The sequence below is a fragment of the Solenopsis invicta genome, chromosome 16 (genome assembly GCF_016802725.1).
Source record: "Solenopsis invicta isolate M01_SB chromosome 16, UNIL_Sinv_3.0, whole genome shotgun sequence".
NCBI classification, from domain to species: domain Eukaryota; kingdom Metazoa; phylum Arthropoda; class Insecta; order Hymenoptera; family Formicidae; genus Solenopsis; species Solenopsis invicta.
This window is the reverse complement of record NC_052679.1, coordinates 5,384,443-5,409,097: the sequence shown is the minus strand read 5'-3', so window position 1 is coordinate 5,409,097 and position 24,655 is coordinate 5,384,443. Positions and strand designations below refer to the sequence as shown.

The 24,655-nt window shown below is 38.8% G+C and overlaps 1 protein-coding gene across 9 annotated transcripts in view; it reads left to right on the top strand.

The window, feature by feature from the left end:
* The window catches only part of LOC105197085 (steroid hormone receptor ERR2), a 29,339-nt gene extending 4,719 nt beyond the window's left edge, over positions 1-24,620 (top strand). The window contains exons 2-10 of one of the 9 annotated variants that reach the window (XR_005576625.1): positions 15,998-16,141; positions 16,719-16,832; positions 16,932-17,061; positions 17,287-17,493; positions 17,653-17,688; positions 18,122-18,289; positions 18,790-18,992; positions 19,304-19,709; positions 19,781-24,579. Coding sequence is in view for 8 of the 9 variants with exons in the window: in XM_039459165.1 (XP_039315099.1) it covers positions 3,332-3,355; positions 15,998-16,141; positions 16,719-16,832; positions 16,932-17,061; positions 17,287-17,493; positions 17,653-17,688; positions 18,122-18,289; positions 18,790-18,992; positions 19,304-19,642 (1,365 nt within the window). In the remaining variant the exon portion in view is untranslated. Of the gene's footprint in view, positions 1-2,982; positions 3,356-15,997; positions 16,142-16,718; positions 16,833-16,931; positions 17,062-17,286; positions 17,494-17,652; positions 17,689-18,121; positions 18,290-18,789; positions 18,993-19,303 lie in introns of those variants that run through there. The other 8 variants (XM_039459165.1, XM_039459166.1, XM_039459162.1 and 5 more) reach the window with 8 other exon arrangements.
* The last annotated feature ends 35 nt before the right edge of the window (positions 24,621-24,655 follow it).

Genomic DNA, 24,655 nt, shown 5'->3' with positions numbered 1-24,655 from the left:
CTCAAAATTTTGAGGACGCGTTGAATTTACGCTAACGTTGCAATTTAATTGATTACCGGGGGAAATTTATAGACGGGGCTTACAGTCTTAGATCTTGCTGAATGGATCGTTAAACATGTGGTCTTATACTCTTACTTTAATTCGAGGAATAAATATGTCTGCGAAAGATCCCTCGTGACGGCGCGACGACGTCGTCGTCATCGTCGTTGGGTAGACGCACGAGGTCCGACGCGTCTACGCCGGTGGGCTGTTTTGGGCGGGCGACGCAGCGGCTGTGCGCAAAAAGCGACGGCAGTCAAGTTCAAGGCCACCGACGTCTCCACCCCCTCCCCCCACCACCCCGCGTTCCGCGACTCCCGTCGCGGCCGCCGTCGCCTTCACCGCCCCCGCCACCCACTCACCTATCACCGTCGCGATATACACACATTGGCGCGTCTGATACGCCAGTAACGTATCAAGTCGAGGCCACCGCACTCGTTTTGCAGGATCGAGCCATTTCTCCGGGTGATTCTACGAGCGCGACGCGACGCGACGTGACGGTGACGATGGGAGTGTTTCGCTCGATCGATCTACCCGTTGTTGCCGCGAGGGAAAATTCAATCCGTACGTACGTAAATTTCGACACGAGGGTTCGGCTATTTGGAACATAGATTCTAGAGAGATTACGATGCGCGAATTTTAATCAAATTGAACAAAATAAGAGGAAAAATGTTTATAAACATGGATGTAGAAAATGGCTCTCGAAATACTAAGGACATTATTTATTTTAGATCGACGATTTATTTATTTTTTTAATTGTTAAATCAACAAATTCTGTTGACACAATTTTACAAATGAGTATAGATATGTAGAAATGATAACTTTTAATAGATATCAACATTGATATAAAAATTGTAATCGTAATCACACACATACACACGGAAATAAATTTATCTGTAATAATATTGTATATACCTATAACTTTATCGTGAACATTTTTTTAAATATATTTATCTAGAGTCTAGGAAAATATTTTACGAATGTCTGCTACCTCCTCGCTTCGCGGAAAGGGTGGAGCTTGATGCAAAGGTGAGAGAGAAAGAGAGAGGATATAAATCAACGAATACAGAGATACGAAAGGCCGCTTCGAGTATGGCACGATAAAGCGCGAGCCATATCAAGGTGATACGAGGGCTGTAATGTTAATGACCGATTGTCCGTGACCATGATTTTATCCAAAATGATATTGCACGCGACGTTTGCGAAAAACTGTAACATCTGTGTTTTAATTCAAGACAGCCGCGTTTCATCTTATCAATAAATACGATAAGATGAAAATACCTCGGTGTTGCCTAATACGGTGCAACTACACGGTGCAACGATAGATGTTATTTCAGATTAAGAGCCATCGTTTACATAATGTAGCGTAACATTATTGTGCAAACATTACAAGAAACAATAAAAATTAATGTATGAAACAGCGAAATAAGTGAAGGAACTTGAACATTTAAAAACTTTTCTGATGTTACATAAAATGACAATGTTATTTGTACGTCCAGGTTTGGGCAATAACTAATTAAAAAATTAATTAATAACTTTTATCATAGTTAATTTTAAATGATTTAATTTTTAACCTTGACTGGTTATTTTTAAAACACATTAACTTTGTTTCCAAGTTGAAAATTTATCGTCGTGTGTAAAAAAAATTTTTAAAGAAAAAATACATTTTTACATAACTAATAAGTAGGTTTTTGTTATTTTATAAACTTAATCTATAAATAAAGTCTTTTTTTTAATAATCCATATTATAATTATTTTGAATAATTTAATTTTAATCTAAAAAAATTATGACCTTTTAAATTTAGTACGAGTGCTTTTCAAAATTAACTTTTAATTTAATTTAAATGTAACTTTCAATTGAATTAGTTTTTTGTTTATGTAAACTTTAATTAATGTTATAAGGCAACTACAGCTTTAATTTAATTAAAAAAGAATATTAACTTACTCAACCCTGTTACAAATCGACAGCAGAATTTAATGTAATGTAAACGTCTAACTTAAAAATACATTGAATTCCATAACTTGTATCATTTTATCGTAACAATATGATAATATTGTACAATGTGTACACCACATCCATCAATTGTAAACACATGGGCATTACGTAAACAAAGTCAGTGCTTTATTAGTATAAAAATATTATTAGATATTGCTACAGAGAGCATGACGTAACATTCTCTGGATGTGACATGCATAGCTATTTTGTATATCAGAATTTTCTATAACGTATCTTTATCTGGTATCTAATTACATGTGTTTTAAATGGGAACAGTGTAAGAAAGTAACAGCCAGCGATAAAAATGTATAACACTTTCCGCCCTCTCTTCTCACCACCGTGCGATGCGATTCGCAAGTACTTATTCTTCCACGTGGACGTACAAGTTTTTTTTTCAGTTAATAAGAAACTTTATGAAAAAGTTGTTATTAAATTATACCGCAGTATCAAATTATACCGAGATCTAAGGTAACAATCGATTCGACCTCGTTGAAACAAGCATAAACTTTTCGTCTTTTCGCTAATCTTCGGTCGGCAGTAGTCGATTAATAATAATAATAAAAAAAAATCAAGGATAATTACGAAGTTGTATTTCGAAAGTTTATCATATTTCTACAACTCTATTGTTTCCTCGATACCGATTTTAGAATCGCAACTTTTTTTCCCAGTATTTTATTACGGAGTCTCGCAACTGTTCGGGATGTCGGCTCGCGTTCAAAATTTCGGCCTTTCGCTTCTCCTCCTCTTTCTCGTTGGGAGATTCTGTGTGAAAATTCCAGATCGGGCCTGACGTAAGTGCGTCGCATCGACGACGTGTAACGCGGCGCAGCTGCGCGGCCGTCCCGTCCCCGGGGCCTTCGTCCTCCCGCCGCGTCGCGCCGCCGGTCCACCTCCGTGCATCGCCGGCGCGGCGGATTCACTTAAAACGCCGCACGCCGCCCGTTGTGTTTAGCGCCTTCAGTCGCGTACGGCGCGCTTTGCCGTGAACGTCGTGATCGTCGTCGTCGTCGTCGTCCTGCTCCTCCTTCTCCTCCTCTTCGTCGTCGTCGTCGTCGTCGTCGTCGTCGGGGCGCGCAGCGTACAGTGCGGTATTTTGTATCGCGCGGGCGGCGCGCTCGCTTGCGCCGCGACGCGACGCGACGGGCCGATTCGGAGCGGACGAGGAGCGGCGGCGGTGCCGAGCGTCGCGATCTCGCGCGCCAGTCCCGGCTGACGGCCGGAGAAGAGGTGCACGCGTGAGAAATCGGAGTCTGTGCGTGCATTTTTCGTGGTGCCGCGTGGGACGAGGACGAGGCCATGGACGCGTGGATGTACGACGTGGTAAGTGCCGTATACGCGTTATTACGGCACCAATCGACTCTTCTCTCTTTCTTTCTTTTTTTTTTCCCCTCGCGATGATCTTCCTGCGCGAGAAATCTCGTGGCTTTGTTTACGTGACGTGCACGTTGCGTCGCAGTCTTATGTATACCTTCGAAGCCCCATCGAGCTCTCTCGAGCGAGAGCGGCTGTAACGGTGACGATTAAGGAGGAAAAAAGTAGGAGGAACTTCGTTACTCCTTATTACATTTGCGGAGCAAGGTCGACGGTCGTGCGATCGAGGCTCGCTATCTCACAATGGATTTTGTAAAGTCGGCAATTATCGACACACTCGAGCGCGCGTCAATTTATAATAATTTTTCCAATCTCGACCGTGCGATCTTTTTTTTTTTTTTTTTTACGATTTTCCTCGTTCCGTTTAAAAACGACGCAAATTCGACGCGCGGAGAGCCTCGCGCACTGGAGCGTACGCGAGGATTGATGAACGTTCTTTCTTTGCATTAATATTGTTGCTTCGCTATAGGTACGAACGTGTATTACCTAAGCCTGTCTCACGACGAGCCAGTCGTTGCGTTACACAACGTGTCGAGCTGTTAGATAATTCATTCCGCGTCTCGCGACAAATTTCTCCTTCTCTCTCGCCAGCCTGTCCTCGGAATCCTCTCGAGGGAATCCTCCGATAACGGAGAGCTGGTCCACTCGTGGCCGACTTTCGGGGAAAATTGAATGATCGGAGTAGATGTCCAGGGCACAGGTGCGCGCGAGGAAAGCTCGAAATCTAGCCGCGGAGACCGGGGACACGCACGTAATTGAAGTGCTTTGCGCGAGCGGTCCCCCCGAAAACATCGGGGGAAAAAAAATTGTTTGTTATGATCGTGCGTGCTCGCACGAATGCGCGATATTGTGCCTCGAGGAGCTTTCTTCGCTGAGCAAGCGGTTGTCCCTTTTTTTTTTATTTTTTTTCCTCATCCCCTTCCTCGCTCCTTCTCGCTTTTTCGGTTCTTTGTTCGCTCGCCTCGCGCGGAATCGGTCGCAGCGAGTAGAGCTGCGTTTAACAACGAACGCGGTATAATCGTCGATTAACTAACGATCGGAGAAAATATCCATTCCAAATCGGAAAGCCTATAGTGAATGGGAGAATAATATCCTGAAAGAGGATTAATTTTTAATCGCTAATGTCCGTTTTTCCTTCAATGTAGATTAATCCTTCGTTGTTTTTCACTACTTTCGTAGACACGAGGGTGCCTGATAACTTTCGAAAGGGTTTTTGAAAGGGTGCGGATTCTAAAAAGTACACTTCCAACGTTCCAGAATACAATTTCACAATTGTTTGATCCGAAACGTTTTTCATTTTTTTTTGGTTCGTGTCTGAATTTGAGGCAAAATAATTTAAAATTGAAAATTCGCTGGGAAATCTTCTTATCCCTCGTGTGACCTCTTTGATCTCTTTAATTTGCTCTTTATTTTTTTCACAATTAATAATTGGAAAATAGGCTAATGAGAGTCAACGCGAACAAAAGTGCGCAATCACAAGTATTAATATTAAATCATTTATTCATTTCTAAATTACAATTGCGCAATTGTAATTTAGAAATAAATAAATGATTTAATATTAATACTTGTGATTGCGCACTTTTACCCGCGCTGACTCTCATTAACCTATTTTCCAATTATTAATTGTGTTTAAATTTTAAGAGTCCGGAACTAATTCATTCTTTATTTGTTTCTGGTTCTAAAAATTAGAAAAGCAAGTTAAATTAAAACGAGATCAAAGTTAATCTACATTTGTGAAACAGACATTAGACTTTCATTTATAAAATAATTATTCAAAATTGTAACGTAAGAGTCGAATTCAGTTAACGGCGTACAATTTTTTAAATATAAAGTTGCTATTAAAAATTCTAAACACATGGTAATGTGTTAACGAACGAACGCGCGCGTTTTCGGCTCCGCTTTGTCTTTCTTCGACGAGAAGTACATCTCCCACATTTGTGCCGCGTGCATCGCAATAGATGCAATAATCACGTGTGCTGCACGATAAAAAAACCGCCGACGGTACGCGGCGTCTTTTCGGACGATAAAAAGAGATGGTGCAAAAGAATGCCCGATGTCATCTAGATCAATTGCGTTGCTTACGTGAGTCGAGATTTACAGTTGTTGACGACACACGCACACACTCGGGGTACTTTCCTCCAGCTTCATTTCTCTACGTACACTGCGCGTTCCGAGACCCTTTGGCCATGTAATTTTGGGGTAGCTCTGGATAAGATCTTTCCTCGCGTGTATATGAAAATATGCCGACGGCTTTTGGGTCAATCAGCGAGTACAAGAAAGTAGAAACTTTTATCGCTTCTCAATTATTCTCTCATTTGAATTTCATGTTTGCTAAAATGAAATCTTATCTGCTACCGACACTCTCTATGCAAAGTTGTCAATACTACGTTCGACTTTGGAAACCTTGAGTAATAAAGTTGTGAGCAGTGAAATCGAGAATCTGTCAACTGTTTGTTTTTAACAGAAACATGACGGATTTATTTCAGAAATAAATAATGTGCCCGCGGCTACTGATAAACAGGTTTTTGCATTGTGCGTCTATTTGTAATGCCCACGTAATGTTCACGTAACGTAGTTGAGTTTGGTAACCTGTTTGAAAAAAATTCTCGAAGGTATCTGATGCGAGAACTATTACGAGGCTGCAAAAAAATATTTTTAGCTGCTTTTGCTCTTTAAAAAATTATTTCGACTACATTTATTTATTTGAAAAATTGGATAATATCACAAATTTCATTGTGTACCTTCTGTATACAATTATTTTAAAGAAACGTTAAAAATCCTGTAAATAAAAAATTTAATTCTATAAGTCATTCGTTCGAAAGCAACAAATTTTGATGTTTCAATAATTTGCACTGTGTAAAAGAAAAAAAAAAAAGAATATGAATTAGATTTATTTTAGAACAATAGATATATTTAAAATGATTGAGTCACAGAGAACGTCCTTTATGTAAAAATCTATAAATCAATTTGTTTAATTAGCCAATGGCTGTCGCACATGAAAGATTATTTGCGAAAGAAGCGTCAATATATATACATCCAGCAAATTAAAGATTTTCGCGGGATCGCACGATGTAGATGACGTATTTAATAGAGTCAATTGTGGTTCGCACGTGCGTTGCTGAGCAGAATACAAAAGTACAAGTCTTCAACTCTTTAGACCTTTTCCGGATTAAAACAGAACTCTGTGCAAATCAATAATCCTCGAGAGCGTATTCGCGCGCGTGTGTGCGTGTGTGTGTGTGGTCGTCATAAAGCTGCTTTGCTTCCGTAATCAACTGGTAGTTATCAACGTGTGAAGAGTAGTCGTGCCTGAAAAGAGCGTCAGCGACTTTCTGCTATTACTATCCGATTACAGTGCTTCTCTATAGCGGATGCACGACTTTCGAGAGCGACTCTCGGCACGGTTTCTCTCGGACGGACGCGTAACCGTGAACGGGGAATGTGCTCGTGCACGCAGTCTCACGCTCCCGACGTGATCGCGACGTCCTTACGCAATTCCACGTGCGTGAGACGTTACACGGCGGTATATCACGCTTACGTTATCGCGGATAATTGTTCAACAGCATTTCGATGCGCTGGCCGCGCGCGTGTTACGGAGCCTTAATCTTTCAGTGCGCATACTTGAACTCTTCGCCGGTCCCAACAAACTTTCAGCGATAACGATTTCACAAGGAATATCGCGCCGCCCCTTATCCAAATTTATTGCAGCGGGTTAACGAGAAATTCGTGCTGGCCATGGTGTCCGTGTACTTGGAATACGCGAGCACGTGACTGAGACGACGGCGCCGAGCGGTTAATGAAAGTGACTCTTGCCACTCCCTTTGTAATTTATTTGTAAATCGATCGGGACTAACTAATCTGATATCAGGAAGTAATGGCTTTTCCAATTTTTCGTAAAGTCGCGGGACACCTTGTACAATCTAATAATTACGCGACGGTTTGTGGTCTCTTAAACGCCGGCTCATTCAAATAGTGAGCAAATTACATCGACTCTGGAATAAAAATAAAATCGTCAAATAAGAGCGGGAGCGCCGCGCGGTCGAGGCGCCTGATAGAAGAAAAATATTCATCGCTAGTTGCGTCAACGGGTATTTTCGGAGCTTCGAATTTTTCCGGCTTCGTGAAAATCGACCGGCGCATACCGGCCGTAATATAAAATTTATAAATTGTCTTATCGCATCTTGAAGTCATGTGCCTGCGGGATCAGCTGGCATGATAACGAAAATATATATACATTTATACTGACAATATTATGTACATATTTTATTAGCGCTGCGTGAGTGTTTCGAGTTATTTGCGTAATTTTTACGGTTCGAAGATATCGCGTCAAAATTGGCTGTCTACATTTATTAGTTAATAAAATTCTGAGTATATATTTATGAAATCTCAAGCATATTGTGGGAAGTTATATTTTATTATATAAAAATTACAATTAACAAAAGAGGAATGTTAAATCAATGAAGGATTATCATTTCTTTTTATTGAATTCTATTGCAAATAAAAAACTAAAAAAAAACTACTGATTAGATCTTTTATTTTTAAACAAAGGTTGAAAAAAGTCTAGTTTAATGGAGAAAATACAAGATTAAATAAGTTAATATATTTTCAAGTAAATTAAGTTTAAGTTAATGACTTATAAAATTAATTTAATTACGTTAAAAGTTACATGAACAAAAAACAAATAATTGTAGTTAAATGTTTCGTTAAGATTAAATTAGCTTTGATTAAAAATTAATTTTGAAAAGCATTATTAAAAGTTGGATTCAAAGCAGTTATAACATGGATCATCAAATAAATTCAATATTTTGTAAATTGAGTTTACATGACATAACAAAGAAATATTGTCTTTTACATGGGAATACTTTTTTCTTTTACGAATTTTTGTTTTAAATAGATAAATTTTTAACTTAGGAAAAAGTTAATAAGTCAAATTTTAAATGTTTCAACAAATAATTAAATAAAAATTAAATAATTTAAAATTGAGTTAAAATAAGTTAAAATGATTAACTTTTTAATTAGGTACCATCCAACCCTGAGAAGATATTGAAATCAAAATGAGGTGAGACCATTTCGATTCGTAGAAAGTATTCTTGAATTTATGTAATTTAATTTTCGACTTTGCCCGACGATTGATTCTATCCACCTATATCGATAAGACAATAGCTTGGAGGAACAATATAATTAATTAAGCGGCAAGCGGATTAGCTTCGTCGGAACGCTCGCGCAAATTCTTGATGGATTATTGAAAAAGGCGTTACGACACGCCGCTAGTTGCGCATAAACAAGTAACTCGCGGCTAGGAAGCGGAACGTGGTAGTGATAGAGTAGCAATGCGAAGGTCGTCGTTACGTGATACACGTGCACCGCGCGATCGCCGGCGCGCCGATGCACTCGGGCGCGTACGCACGCCCGAAAGAGATACGCGGAAAGAGATATACTCGCGATCTCGTACGAAGGATCTCTGTATCTCGCTGGGGATTAATAACGAGAGGAGGACAAAAGGCTCCTTATTAAAAGAGACGGAAGAAAGGAAATACCCCCGCGCGCATTTAGATGGAAATAAAATACGAGCCAAGCGTGATTTCTGCAGTAACTGCAGGCGAAGTCGCGTGGGCGAGAGAAAGTGGGCGACAAAAAAATAACGGACGTATACACGCGTCGCATAGTGTTTTATCAAAAGTTATGAAAAAAGTTAATTTGATTCATCTTCTTAATAGAGTCATCCCGATTAATGCGGACGTCTCTTACGTGGCGTTTAATCTTACTCGTTTTAACATTGTGTTTCTCTACACGTGAAACTCTTTTCTTCCATCCGTAAAAATGCAAACTCGTGCGGAACGAATGATCGTTGAGTTTTTTCAAACATTTAACGTAGATGATGCTGGTGAACGGAGAAATAAATCGATTCGTAAAATTGAAAAAAAAAGAATTATATACTAATAGATGCACGACACACCCAGCGTCTGAAACTTTGATTTTTTTATTTTTGCGTAACAGCGTCCGGTTACCAGCTTACCACGATATAAGAATGTCTTTTTTTTTTATCGATTCGTAGTAACGTAATTATTTTTTAACTCATGCAGTATTCTTGCACTCTGGTTCGAGATCTAGTCGAGTGGCTCAAAATCGGGAACGTACCTACCGATATTGTTTCGCGCATTGTCCAAGGTTAGGATTTGCATCTCTTTCTTTCTCTTTCCCTCCGAGATGACGTCATCGACGTCTCGTGGCCTTAAACTTGACTCCCCTCCGTGCATCTCGCTCCGAAGAGCGATTATTATCTTTCCCCACCAAGCGATACAACTCGGCATCGAGCCATACCGCTGCTCGTTGATCGGCAAGACCCATCTCCTGGCTGATCCGTTTGCCGCAGTTTCGACTTTACCTGAACCCCATTGATCATCATCTTTATGTCGACGAGTTCTTCGAGGTCTCCCTCCTCAAACTCCATGGCGTATAAAAAAAGGCCTCGCTGCAATCGATAATATCAGCCTTAATAATTAACAACCGTAAGATGAAGACGAGAATAAAGCCTTATATGTGAAACGATCGAAATCATTTCCTTAATAAGTTTTCTAGTAATTTTTCCAGTAATAGCGAGGCAAGGTTAAAATGGAGCCCAAGCTCTTGTAAGCTTTACGATATTGCTCATTTTCTGCCTCCACGCGCGGAAAGAAATTTAGCTGAATATATTATAGATCTAAAAATAATTTTAATGGACTCTTAAAATAATTATTTAGGACGCTCAAATTGTTCGCTAGAATGTCAAAACATTTTTTCCAACATTTCTCATTGTGCTTGGGCATCCTATAATTATTTCGATAGTCTAACAAAATCATTTTCACATTTGTATTTAGATAAATTTTTTTAGATTCAGCAAAATCGTGCTCTCCGAGTGTACATCGTAAATTACATTAGCATAATTTTTTAAGGATGTTATGGGTCATATCTCAAAACGTTACCGAAAACATAAAAACTTCATAAAATATTCTAGTGTTACGTTTGAGTATCCGTGTAAAATTTGAGTGCAATTCACTTATTGATTTAAAAGTTATTTAATTTTTTATTTACTCTTGACTCTTACATACAGTCGCATTTTGTAATATTTATACTAATATTATATTTATATAAACTAATATTATATTATACTCATTTATACACTGAAAAGAAAATTTATTTGAATACTTGCAATGAAATATTTACTCACGGTACATAAATATTTATTTACATTTAATAAATCTTTTTATTCTAAGCATTCGAACAAATGTTTATTAAAATTTAATAATTTTTCTCTCTGCAAATTGGATGGGGAAGTAACATTGAATCAAAATTTTTACATACACTAATAAAACTTTAATAAATATTTGTGCAAAAATTCATTTAGTTATATTAATATAACTAAATGAATTTTTGCACAAATATTTATATTAAAACAGCAGCAAAATATAATAATTTTCGCTGCAAAAGTCATTATAAATCAAATTTTTTGTTGTTTTCTCCTTGATGCTAATTTCAAGATCAAAATTCGGGCATTCGTAGATCGAAATTTTTCGTTGTTGATTAGGAAAAAAAAAGAATAAACTTGGGTCGATATTCATAGTCGATTTTTATATTTAAGACCATCTTAAGTACCATTTTAAAATGCCATCAATCAATCAGAGAGTTATATTAGCATCTTAAGACATTACTTAAGATGATCTAAAAATAAGAATTGACTATGAATACCGGCGCTATAGAAGTCTTCAGTTTTTAAATTGCGATAACTCTTAGCTTGCACTGTATAGCCAAAACATCCTTAATGTATTTTATTATAAAGGCGTTGCATCCAATGAAGCTTATTGCATTTGCTCGTTTTCTTCCTTCACGAATATCGCGAGTGAAGCTGTAATCTAAGAAAAATGAAAGATAACGAAACGTTAAACTCTCTTAGAACATCTTTCAAAGACGCCCGAAGATCTAAAGGCCTGAATGATTCAACGGCGACGAAAGTCGATATCCCCGTCGAATATACCGCGGCCCGGCTCGGGGTTATTCTTGCTGCTGTTTTAATACTGCGATATTACACGGTCGCGTTATCGCGCTATTTTTATTAGATAAGATCGATGAGAAATCGGAGCGTAGTTCCCCCCCAAGGCCCTGGCCTTGACCGCGACCCAGGGTCTTCATCCTCGAGGAATCGATCTGCTCTTTTCGCATTCTAATTCCGTAACCACCTACGTACAAACACTCGCCGATATTCCACGGCCGCTCGCGCGCAAGCGGACAATTATAATAATAATTCACAGATAACGTCCGTCGACTTGTTGCAACCTGTGCGGCAGTATCGACACGTTCGTAGATTTCAAATGCCGCAGCGAATAGCAACACGGTAAAAATAAGAATCAGTCCGATCGTAGGCGCGAAAGAGCATCCTTTTTTTTTTCCTCGGATTATTTTCTCTCGCTAACGAAGATTTTGTTCGAATAAAGAGAGATCGACGACGGGGCACCTCTGGACTTTGCGTGCGACGGCCGTTTTCGTGAAGCGGAAGATCTAATAACGGATAAGAGCCTGCTCGTGCGCGAGCTTCTCCTTGTTTCCGAAAATTGTTTACCATTAACGGCGGCGTGCGTTGTAGCTATACCATACACGGGATGGGAGCTTCTCGTTGTTCCTGAAAATTGTCCGAGCTGCGTTATGTCAGACGCGCTCATTATGCAATTCCGCGCGAACGATTCCCTCGTAGATTTCGATTCAGCGCGCCCGCGATCAGGAGGAAATCGGGTATTATGCGACTGTTATGCGAATTGTGCAGTATATCGGCCGATATCGCACCTGGCAACAGATACGAAGCTGTTTATTGACCGATGTTAATCGCGGCGTATCTTAATTTGTGCAACGCAGGCGATATCGCGCGCGCGCGCTTATTCCGTCCGATCGTACATTACATCGATGTATTGTCCGATTCGCTTCTGTATCGGTGCATGTTATCAATCGTCTTTCCTGTCTCTCGGCGATCGAGATGAGTGCAACTCAAGGAGCGTAAGGAGCGTTCAGGAAACCTTGGAGTTGCAATACTTATTTGATGCATCAATACTTACTGTATTAAAAAAAAAGACAGTTAAATTAAATTAGTGGTTCTTGTACTAAATAAATATTTATTTACATTTAGTAAATATTCCATTGCAATTATTTAAACAAATATTTATTAAAACTTTCAGTCATTTTTCCTCTCTCAGTGAAGAGCCTCTGGTCTTTCAAAATCAACGAGACCGTCTCGATTAGTTTTTTTCCTCTTTGCGATAACTTCGAGGAGGTTAATTGTTTATTGTAGCAACGCCGGCGATGACACGCGAAGAAACTGACAGCTCATCTCGACAGCGAGAGAGAAGGAGATTTTTTATATCTGCAAAAAGATCCGCATAAGAAACTTTTATGTCTCTGGCGTTGATGCAATCCAATTTCGAGCGGGGGAGGGACTTAATGAAAATCTTTTATTTACTCTCTGCGATCACGCACACGCTTCCTCAGTTCGCAATTAATCTTCACTTTTCGATCGACCGTGCTGGATATTGAAATTAACGACGCCTCCTCGCGGGCGAAATTTCATCTTCGCCGTCTTGCCCGCGTCTTGTCTGTTTTCTCATGCGTATTATCGTTTCCGCGACTTCATTCTCAGAATTTCGATTGTAACCCGCGGAGTTGCTCGTAAGATTAATGTCCACTTTCTTCACCTCTAGATAACTTTATCTGTGAGATATCTCCCAGCTAGAGAATATAATAATTTCTAGTAAAATTCTAGTACACTTTGTGTCGGAAGTTAGTATAAAAATAGCTATTCATTAGAGTCAAGTACGCTAAAAAAATTAGTAAATTTTAATAAATATTTACTTGAATACCTGTAATGAAATATTTACTTACGGTATATAAATACTTGTTCAATAATAAAATGATAGTTAAATTACATTAGTGATTCTCGCACTAAATAAATATTTATTTACATTTAAATGTTTCGTTGCAAGTATTCAAATAAATTTAATGTTTATTAAAATTTTCGAAAGCTCAGTGTACGTAACCAGAGGTTTCAATAAAGCAAACGAATTTTTAGTTAATTGACGAATACTTTTTATCTGGAAGATGGCTATCGGGAGGTACGAAGAAATCGTGTGTGAAAATCTAAAGATCGTCGGTGTCAGCTCCCAAAGTTTCTATCAGACGAAAATTGATACAATTTTTTTATATCAATCAAGCTCGAATTAAGAATTTCTCAGGAAGGTGTTCGATTAGGGTGATATTGATGCCCCGTTGCTTCGGATCTAATTTTTTTTTTTTTTTTTTGTTTATTCGCTGTAATTGGCTCTTTTTTTCAACGTGTTCAGTCCGGACGTACAGTGCATTAATTCGCGTGGCCCCACCGCTCTGTTGAATACTACTAGCAGCACTATAAGTAGCACTATTGGTTCAGTAGTGATACTGTTGCATGTCAGTAGTGACACTCTACTGTGTACTACAGCGTACTAGCATTTTTTTTCGCGAAGGGTTACGCGAATTAATGCAGTGTAGTGTACGATTTCTCTTTTTGAGGAAGAATCTCTACAATTTATACTAATATATATTCTGAAAGTGGGGTGCTAAGTTGTCCGGTAATAGCGTCGGGATCGTGTCGCGCCGCGTCGGCGCGCAGCAGAACGGGGAGTCACGGACGTATAGGCAGGAAGGTAGGACAGAGGAGGAGATAAAACGAGATAAAACGAGATTGAGAGGCCCAAGGCCGTCGTTGTCGGCCGTTTCCGCCGACGCTCGGCGTCTAAAATTGCGATGGCGTGGCTCCGCGGCCTTCGCGAACGCGGCAGCTTCTCGCTCTCTCGCAGAAAAGTCAAGTTCAAGGCCGGCGAGGCACATCTTTTTCTTTCTCTCTCCTCTCTCTCTCTCTCTCTTCTTCCCCCCTTCCTGCCTCTTGTCTTTCTCATGTCCGCCTTTCGAGCTCTCAATCGAACGTGGCTCAAACGCAGAGGGAGGAGGCTACTTACGCAACCCTTTCCCCTGTGTGTGCAACCTGTCCCGCTAGAATATATTGGAACAAATGTAGGACCGGTTGCATCGACGTTCCCCGCTAAATAAGCTTGCTTTAGCCGTCTCTGCCGACCCTCTTTTAGATTTATACCCGCGACGTGCCGAAGGGAGCTGGCTCCGAGATCATCGGTCTTGCTATATTGATGTTGCGATTGGGGGAGAGCAAGCCTCCGTTCGTAGAAGAAGAAAAAAATAAAAGAGTATTAAACGGACATGTGTGGTACCAAACAATTCGCACCGTTTGGTTCCCAAGGTTTGCTTCGGCGATCGCTCGCGATTGAATCAATGGGAACGCAAATCGACAAATCATCGTTGACCTTTTTATTTTTGCGTATGCAAAACGCAATCTCGGGAAAAGTCCCAGTTGAGTCTTGTAATGATTCGTGCACAATCGAATGCGAATCCGATATTTAGATAGATCGGGTTTGTCGAATGGAGAAGCGTGAGAGTTCGCATCTGAAAAGAAATCAAGTTCAAGGTCGACTACTAAGATGCTGCCGCCTTCCTCTCTCTCTCTCTCTCTCTCTCTCTCTCTCTCTCTCTCTCTCTCCTCCCCGTCTTGCTGCGAGTCTCGCTTTCTGCTGGCACACGACACATGATGCCGAGCAGGATGGGGAGGAAGGAGAGAAAGGGGACTTACGCAATCCTTTCACCGTTACTTTGTTCGAACGCCCTAATCTAGGGCGCAGTTATCTCGTATCCAACGTCGTCGAATAGCGTCATTTTGTTACATCAACTGTTAGGGGTCACGAGATTATTTTTTTTTACATATAGTATATGCTATAAACTCCACCTGAAAAATGTATTCTCAACGTTTTTGCACTGAAAAGAATTCCCTCATCGATTTCTACGTGCTGTTAGCCGTTTTAAATTCGAATACTCCGTCACTTGTCATATTTAATAGTTTAATTAATTTCGTGCGCATTAATATTTTTGGTCATTCGTGATTGAAAATTTTCCTGACCCAATGATCAGGACTAACCATTGGATTTACTTCTGTTATGGATTCAAAAGACTGGGATACACAGAAATTGATCAGGGATTAAATGTTCTCGGTGATGCAAGGAAATCAATTTATGTTTGAAAGTTCGAAGTTTCATCGACGTCTTAAACAGCGACTAGAGTTACTGCCGAGTCAGCAGTATGCCGTGTATGCCTTGAGTAATCGTATGCCGCGCTCAATGGTGTTTACAAGCGTATTCGTAATGATGGTGGTTCTCAGTTTTTGCGAATCCGATTTGCGTGTACTCTCGAGCACGCACAGGATCCGCGAGGGTGGTCCCCGCGAGGATTAAGAGAGAGGACAGCGCGATTGCCGGATGGCGGTACCGTGAATTCTCTGAAGTCAATTCTAAAAATGCTCAAGGCGTTGGCCGTGCTTAAATATAGCGGGCGCAAAAAAGAAGTGCAGCTCCGACTGCAGAGAGAAGGCGGCGGCGGGTGATCTCTCGTATATTCTCGCGCTAAGGATTGTCGCGATCGCGGATAGCGATGTGCTGGCAGATAGACTGTACGTTTCTCCTTCTCGCACCTCGACAGGTCTGTATGATGTCTGATGCCACGGAAAGCATGATCGGGAATAACAGGACGATGCCCAACATCAAGCAGGAAATCGATAACCCAACAACACCCACGCAAAATTATCAAGTGTGTTCGCCAACCACGACTCTTCAGCATCAGGAGGTATTGTTCAGGGAATTTCTCTGACTCCTTCTAACGATCGTAGGGCGTCCCGCCATTATCACACTAATATTAACTGTATAGTGATAATTTTCACATTTATGCTTTATGACTTTCAAGAATTCTTTTTTTTTTTTTTTATTAAGATTATATCCCTGATATGAATTAATCAGAGTTAGTAATCTTGGCGATCAATATGCGTCCTTTTTTTTTGTCGTAATAGGAATGTTGCAAAAAGTGGCAATTCTTTGAAAAATCTCAGCATTTAGCCTTTTATTATAGTTATCATTCTGTTAATTATATATTGCACCGTGCTAATTATTACTTCAATTACAGTTTTTCGTATATTTCTTTACGTACATCTCCTTTTATCGTATTTCTCCAAATTGTATTGCACTCATTGTTACTTCAGTCATATTTCTTCGCACACATTTCTTCATGCCTTTTTCTTCATATATTATATTTTTTTCGTATATCTCTTCACGCATATCCACCTATCGTATTTCTTCACATTGCATCGTGTTAATTATTTTTTATACTATTGTTGTATTAATTATTACTTTAATCATAATTGTTTCAGTCGATATGTACGAAATTAGACATCGGGACGGATTACGGCGGTAGCAACGGTAGTCCCGAGAGTCCAGAGATGCATCATTGTTCCTCGACGACGCAGCCGTTGGGAACTCCAGAGGTGCGTGATCGCGTCCCAATTTCTCCGTAGGCGATGAGTTTATATTAGGGATGATTTATATTTGAACTGCTGTGTGAAGAATTGTTGTCGTTTTTGCAGGACGGCGTTAAGGAAGAAGATATGATACCCAGGAGACTTTGCCTTGTCTGCGGTGACGTTGCGAGCGGTTTCCATTACGGGGTTGCCTCGTGCGAGGCATGCAAGGCTTTCTTCAAGAGAACTATACAAGGTAAGCGAGCTTATCGATTTCGGTAACAAGCCGCAATAATTCGTTCAGATAGCACCAAGGACTACGTTAATGTGCATTTTCGATCGTACGATATTTGAATACGGACACACACATGGTATATTTGAGCGCACGTGGCGTTTGTAATTATAGATTTGAAAATCAGTTGGTGCTATCTGGGACAGGAGGCGGGTCTATATTACGATAAAATAGCCAGTAATTTTACAGGAAACATCGAGTACACTTGTCCGGCGAATGGCGAGTGCGAGATAAACAAACGAAGACGCAAGGCGTGCCAGGCGTGTAGATTTCAAAAATGTTTGCGGCAGGGAATGTTGAAGGAAGGCGTGAGATTGGATCGCGTTCGAGGTGGTCGACAGAAATACAGAAGATCCACGGATCCTTACACGCCGGTCAAGAATGCTACTCTAGAGGGTACTTTGCCTTATACTAATACAACTTTGCATCGCATATCGTATCTCATGTCGATTTTATCATATAACGAAGAAAAATATCCGTTAGAGATAAAAAATTCCCTCTTTTAAAAGACCATTTACATCGTTAACTTTATTTTCCATTATTTAATGTTTCAAGCTAACATAGCGTCGGCAGGTTCTACCGAAACGATAAGTAAGCTGAAATCATCACATCGTGTATTTCTGTATATTATATGGTTGCTTTAATAACCTTTTAGTTTTATTTCGGTTTTATATTTTATTTATCATATCTCATTGTTTTTTTTAGTAGTGTAGTAATATTAGTAGTAATGGGAGCAGATGGAATTACAAAAATCAATCTCTATACTATACGTCACCAAGATCTAAAGAATTCTTTTGTGATTCCTGTTAAAAATTACGAATTTAAAAATCCGCATATACGAGATATGTGGATTCGAAAAACTTGCGACCTGTCACTTACGAGTCCGTCGCTCTCACACGGAGTTACACGATATTCCAATTGTTCCCTTAATGCTTGTAAATTTTCATTTATAGCGGTTTTTATTATCGGCGTTTACTAATTTAGTGGCATTTTAGCGCTTTGCCTTAGGGCAATTTAAATAAAGAGACACACCGTGTCTCGGTTCTTACAGATAACAAAATGGTCGAAGCCTTGGCAGCCTGCGAACCGGACATACTTCAAGTGTCCAATATCCCGAGTACGCCGGAGACGGATCAGAGAGTCCTCGGGCAATTATCAGAGCTCTACGACCGAGAATTAGTTGGCATAATCGGTAATTATCAACGTGTCTGTTATTGCTGACAATTATTAGTTACGAATAAAGTAAGCCTCATTGAAATAAAACATAACAGATCAACCAATGTCAATTTGAATCGTCACAGTTAATAATGCATAATTTTGAAAATTGCTACAATAAGCTTTACGAATGCGTACATGTTTCCTAGTTCAGATCTTTTTCAGTGCATAGAACCAAAGTAACAAAATAGAAATGTTTCGATGCTTCTTCTTCAATGGTCATGTTAATATTCAAGTGTAAATTATCGAAAAAATTGTCAGAATGAAAGTAGTCATCAAATAAAAAAAAATCAAGTTTTGATTTTCAAAGCAAAGTAATGAATAAACAAATCAGAAATTGAGCTAGTTGTCAAATTGTTTGAAATGGATACCTTACAATGTAAGTTGTTACATTGGTTGATCTTGCTTTGTTAATAATTAGTTACGCTTGAAATTTTCCTTCGTTCAGTGGTCACTTAATTGCGTTTTCTTACACAGGTTGGGCCAAGCAGATTCCAGGATTCAGTAGTTTAGCGCTGAATGATCAAATGCGACTTCTGCAAAGTACTTGGGCTGAGATATTAACCTTCACTCTGGCGTGGAGAAGTACGCCTAACACCGGTAGATTGAGGTTTGCGCAAGATTTTACATTGGATGAAAGACTCGCGCGCGAATGCCATTGTGTAGAGCTTTACACGCATGTAAGTAATTTTTTATAAAAATTCATGTCCAATTACATATCTTAATGCTATCAATCTTATTAGTTATCATTAAGTGGGAAAAAAATAAATTCTTTATATTCAGAATAATTTAATATTGTAATAGAGAAAAATATTGCATGTTGTAAATCTTTCTATCGAAATTCATATTTCTCATCTTCATCTTTAACAAATATAAATGTTAAGTCGCTCGAAAATAAAATTTTTTTCCAATTAACGAAATGAAAGACTAGCATTATAAATTGCTTTACAGTATTTATATACAGTTTCTTATCATATTCTTCTTTGAACAGTGTATCCAAATCGTCGAAAGGATCCAGCGATTGGGTTTAACGCGAGAGGAATATTACGTGCTGAAAGCTTTGATCCTAGCAAACAGTGACGCTAGATCCGATGAACCTCAAGTACTGTATCGTTTCCGAGATTCGATCTTAAATTCTTTGTCGGATTGTGTAGCGGCAGTGAGACCGGGCCAAGCACTCCGCGCCACGCAAAACATGCTACTAGTGCTGCCCAGTCTTAGACAGGCTGATGGGATTGTCAGACGTTTCTGGTCCAATGTATACAGAACAGGCAAGGTACCGATGAACAAGCTCTTTGAGGAGATGTTGGAGAATGTTTGTCATCGATGAGATGAGATGGATCGTCGCAAATTCGATAATTTGACCGTACATCGCCAGGATCACGCCGTTGTTTATTGTAAGCTGATGCTTGTACCATCAACGTGATTATATATTATTATACATCATAATTTCGGGTACGATTTTCAGTGCCGTCAAAGACACCAGTGAGTGATAGTGCGTGAGAGAAATGGAATTACTGGTCCATTTACGATTCTTTTTATTTTCTAAATAAACTCGTGAATTTTTATTCCTTTTTTCTTTCTTTTTGCGTGCGAAAAGGACATTGAAAGTGGAAGTTCGGACAGTGTCTCCGGCGGTCGTTGTGATTGACGAATTGTTCTAAATGGCAGACATGTGTAGTCTTCGTTCGAAGTATCCAAACTTTTCTTTTCAAGTACCCCATTTACAGGTACAGAAAGAAAGAAAGATGATAAAGGAAAAGGAAAAAAAAAATGTAACTTTTATGTTGAAATATAACAGTACAAGATGCGAGAAGACTTTCACAGTACTCATTTTAGACGTATGTGGCAGCCAATCGTTGGCTTTATTACCAAATAAAGTGTTTTCGTTTGATCGTTATGATCACAACACTGAATATAGTAATTAGATAAGATGTAATAACTGTGGGTGTTTATATATAAGTCGTAGTGATGATACCGTATTAAGAATCAAAATCATTGTTACTGAATGGCATTTTCTCTATTTTCTTAATACCGTTTTTTTTCTTTTTTTTCCCATTCATTCTCTGTGTACCCTAACAGGAGCGATTTGGAATCATTGTGCGTTTCAGTGCACTATATATATATAAATATATAAATATTGCCTCTCTTTTACATTAGCACTTGTAATTATAATAGCTTAAATGTGAAAAGAAATCGAATAATATTAATCAATCTATTTGTGATAGCTGTGTATTGAACATCCATAGTTATAGCGGTGTAGAGATACGTCTTTGTACATTATCCTAAATTACATCTTTGTACAATATAAACAAGATCAAGTTGAAATGGGTGCGAGAAGATGAACGGAAGACAGATAGAATGACTGAATTGTTTTTTCAATCGGAGACACGTCGCTTCAGCGCAAAATTTGGATTGCGTATTGGATATATATTTTAAGAATTATCGGCTAGGCTATTGCCATATTCTTATGCTTACGTTGACGGTAGATAGAAGTATTTACCTGGTTATTAAAATGGCCGCGTTATGATATACCCGTGCCACACAAGAGAAAAAAAACAGGAAAATATATATTATTGCTAATATATAATTATTAATATTATTATTTTTACAATCACATTATTATGATCATTATTATTACATTGATCTACAGTTAATATTATTACCATTATTATATTCAGGGATCTTTATTATGTAGGTATCGCTAATTATTATTGTTAACGAAAATCAGCGAGCGTAATATCAGATTGCATTGATGCGTGGTTGTAACATTACATATGCCTTTCACGATGAGGAATTTTTTAAGGAGAGAACGAGAGCTATATATAGAAAACGAGTAAGTTTCATGGAGCTGTGTTTGCGAATCGCGAGTCCTCGGCGGTTTTTATCAATTTAATTTGGAGTCACTTCAGTTGTTTTGAGGAAACTCGTTTAACTTCTTAGGTGATACGGCTAACGATAAGCAAATCAGGAAAGTCATTGCCCAACAAGCAGTAAATTCCAGTTCAGTTCTTTCTTATCTGTTATCTTTTGCTTATATATATATAGAGTAAAAATTGTGGCATAAAAGATGATAATCTATATCTTTCCCATTAGGAAAACACTTTTTTTCCAAAACAGTGATAATAAAAGCCGTGTGTGGACCTCGTACTTACATCGCGAGACTATCGTCGACTTTATTGCACTAGAGTACAATAAAGTTAGGACATACAGTTCAGTTCCCCTCTTGATTACTAGATGACGTCATTCCTTTACTTTCCCTCGGTTGTTGTCCTTATCTTCTGCCAATAGATCACGAGCGTTTTTTTCTTTTTATCCTTTTTGCATTTAAATTTGTGGAAAATAATTTGCAGCTAGATCTCGCACTCAGTACTCATTCCGTCGTGCTTCTTCTGTAAACTACCACTATTTTTTGATTAACTAACGTAAAGCAAAGAGAAAAAAATTGAATTAGCCGTTTTCGTGCCGAATTTTTTTCGCGTTCTATTCGGACAGTCGCGTTCGATTTAATTTGTTAGCTAATTATTTTGTTTTCTTGAAAGTCGTGAGACTTGAAGAAGTTATTATCCAGAGAATATGAAGACATTCATATAAAAGGTATTGTATTTTTTTTTTTTTTTTTTTTTTTTTTTAATCTTTTAGTCACGTTGTCTGTGTAATGTGTTTCCTTTTCTCTGAAAATAAAATCCACGTAACAGCGCATGAGCCTTTCAGCAATATTGCAGCAAGCAATATTGTTGCAATGTTGCTGGCATACTGTGCTAATGAGCAATGCGCATAGATTGAAAGTTTTCATTAAAAAAATTACAAAAATTTCTGAAGTTTTATTTTGAAAGTAGTTTGTGTTTCGCCGTGTTATGTCAACAAATTCCGAGCTCATTAAGATTAAAACAAAAATATCCCCCCGCCCCCCATCCCCCCATTGACATTTTCTGTGTAACGCGATGTACCGACGTTTTTCTTTGTCTTCGTTTTCGTCGAGGTCAACGAGCTTTCCCGTTTAACTGTGATATTCGCGTTACTGATTCGCGCATTACAGATTCCACTATCGGATCTGGAATCAATCCGTAGAATTAACGTTTTCTCGTTTCCCACCTATTCCTTTGTTATCGAACGCGCGTGTCGAGGGAACCGCGGTGGTTTAAAAAAAAAAAAAAAAAAAAAATCCGTCGATCCACAGATACGTCCATTACAGTTTCCATATCTCGTCCCAATTCCCTCCACTTGAGAGACAAATTAGGACAATTTTCGCGAGACGTTTTTTTTTCGAGCACCACGCCACCGATTTTGTCCCGACTTCTTCTTCCTTCCATTCTTCGCTCTAAATTCTGAACCACGATCACGCTCACTTTCTCCGCAATTTACGATCGATTACTTAACAATTGTACAACTCCTATTTTGACGTCGCAAAGTTACCCTTCTCTCCTCAAGGCCCTCCAATCGTACCGAAAGTTTTTAAGGATGTACAAGGGCAAATATTTTTGTGTGTGCGTTGCCTCATCGAAGAGAGATTAAAAAAGAAAAAGAGAATGGGAGAGAAGAAAGCATAAAGCGTCAGGTATTTTTGTGTGCGCTGCCCGGATTATAAAGTTTCATACTTTGTCGAGCATTTTTTTTTTTGTACATATGTAATCACACCGATTCGCCATGGCGGTAGAATCGTAGTCTCAGGGTTGCAAGCAAGCAAACATACAAACGTAGGCACATTCAAATAGTTAAGCCGTGCGAGTATATCTCTGTCAACAAACATTTTAGGAGTAGTATGTAAAACGATAGATTTAAACGAGGGGAAAGAATAGGTCGTCAAACGAAAATACGCGATACGCTGTGTAACAGGATCGAGTTTCGCGGATTACGGAAACGGGAGATATTTATTGCGGAAACGAAAGGAGAGCGGACGCAGCGATGGGGAATTATCGAGAAGAATAAAATTTACATTATGAGACGCTACGACGCTACATGGACGATTAGGCTTTCGTTTTTCGCTATGAAGGGAGTGCTTTTACAGAAATTCACGCTTTATTTCCGTACACGGACTGGCTTCGAAAGGCCTTCGCCAGGCCCGTTTTGGACACGCGCGACCTGCCGGACGATGATTCGTTATTTCATTGAGATCTCGTATTATATAGAGAATGGTTAAGGTTACGTTGTAATTTATTGTTGCGTGGAAGGTCTACTCTCTCGAGACGGCGAAGATCCTTTCTCGAGATAAAAATGTGATGTGACGTGACTCTTCTTTCCCGACGTCAGGACGAGGGTATGACGATTGTGTAGTGCTGATATTCTGTGGATAAGTGAGTTCCTTCGGCGGTAGAGATCTTGCCCTTTTCGATTTTGCGATATACGTGAACGCGTCTACTCCGAGAGTGTATTATAAATAGTTTATGTAATACGCTGAAAAAATATTTTTTATCAAGTAAATATATTTTTGTATCATTTTCTCGACTTTAGAAGAAATTCGTAAGTTTCTAAAGAAATATTATTTTACAGTGAGATTGGAAAAATTCACATAAAAATTATTAGGCACTAAGATTCATTGTAGATCAATCTTGGCTTTCTCATCTTTATGTTTGAAATTATTGCTTGCTAATATTTATTTAGATACAGAAAATGATACTATTAAATATAATATAAATATATTTACTTAATCACAAATTTTTTTTCACTGTATATATGTTTTAAACATATATATACGATATATACAATATATGTATATGTATGTCACACGTGCTGCGATTTTGAGATTTTTTTTATTCGTAAAGACTATTTGTAAGTGCGAATTCGGACGATCGCGTCGCTCTTCGGATTCTTTATTGTAATATAAAAATTGTACAAAATTGATGAGCTCTTTTAGTTTCTTCGTTGTCTTACGAGTCATCGCTTTTTTTTCTGTCTCAAGTCCGTCGATGTGATTCACGTCTGCAATGAAGAGAGATACCGCTTCTACGATAATTATAAATATGTACGTAGTTACTTTGTAATTATGACGCGGTAGATTCATAATTTTTATATGTACGCATACTGAGAGAGAATGAAAGTGTGAGAATGATAGAGAAAGAGAGAAAGAGATCGATGTGTATCTATAAAAAATAAGGCCGAAGAGTATAATAGTAGCGTCAACGTTGTCGATGCAACGCAATTGCAAGTGATGCGTCGCGAAATTTCATAACGCGAATAATTAGAGTAGTTCGTACGAGAAAGAGAGAGAAAGAGAGAGAGACAGAAGAGTGTATGTTAATGATGATATCTACAACGAGATGCAGAAAATAAATCAACAAACGACACGCTGTATGGAACTACCTCGGTAATAATGTCTTCGTTTATTGTTCCCTCAATCGTTCAT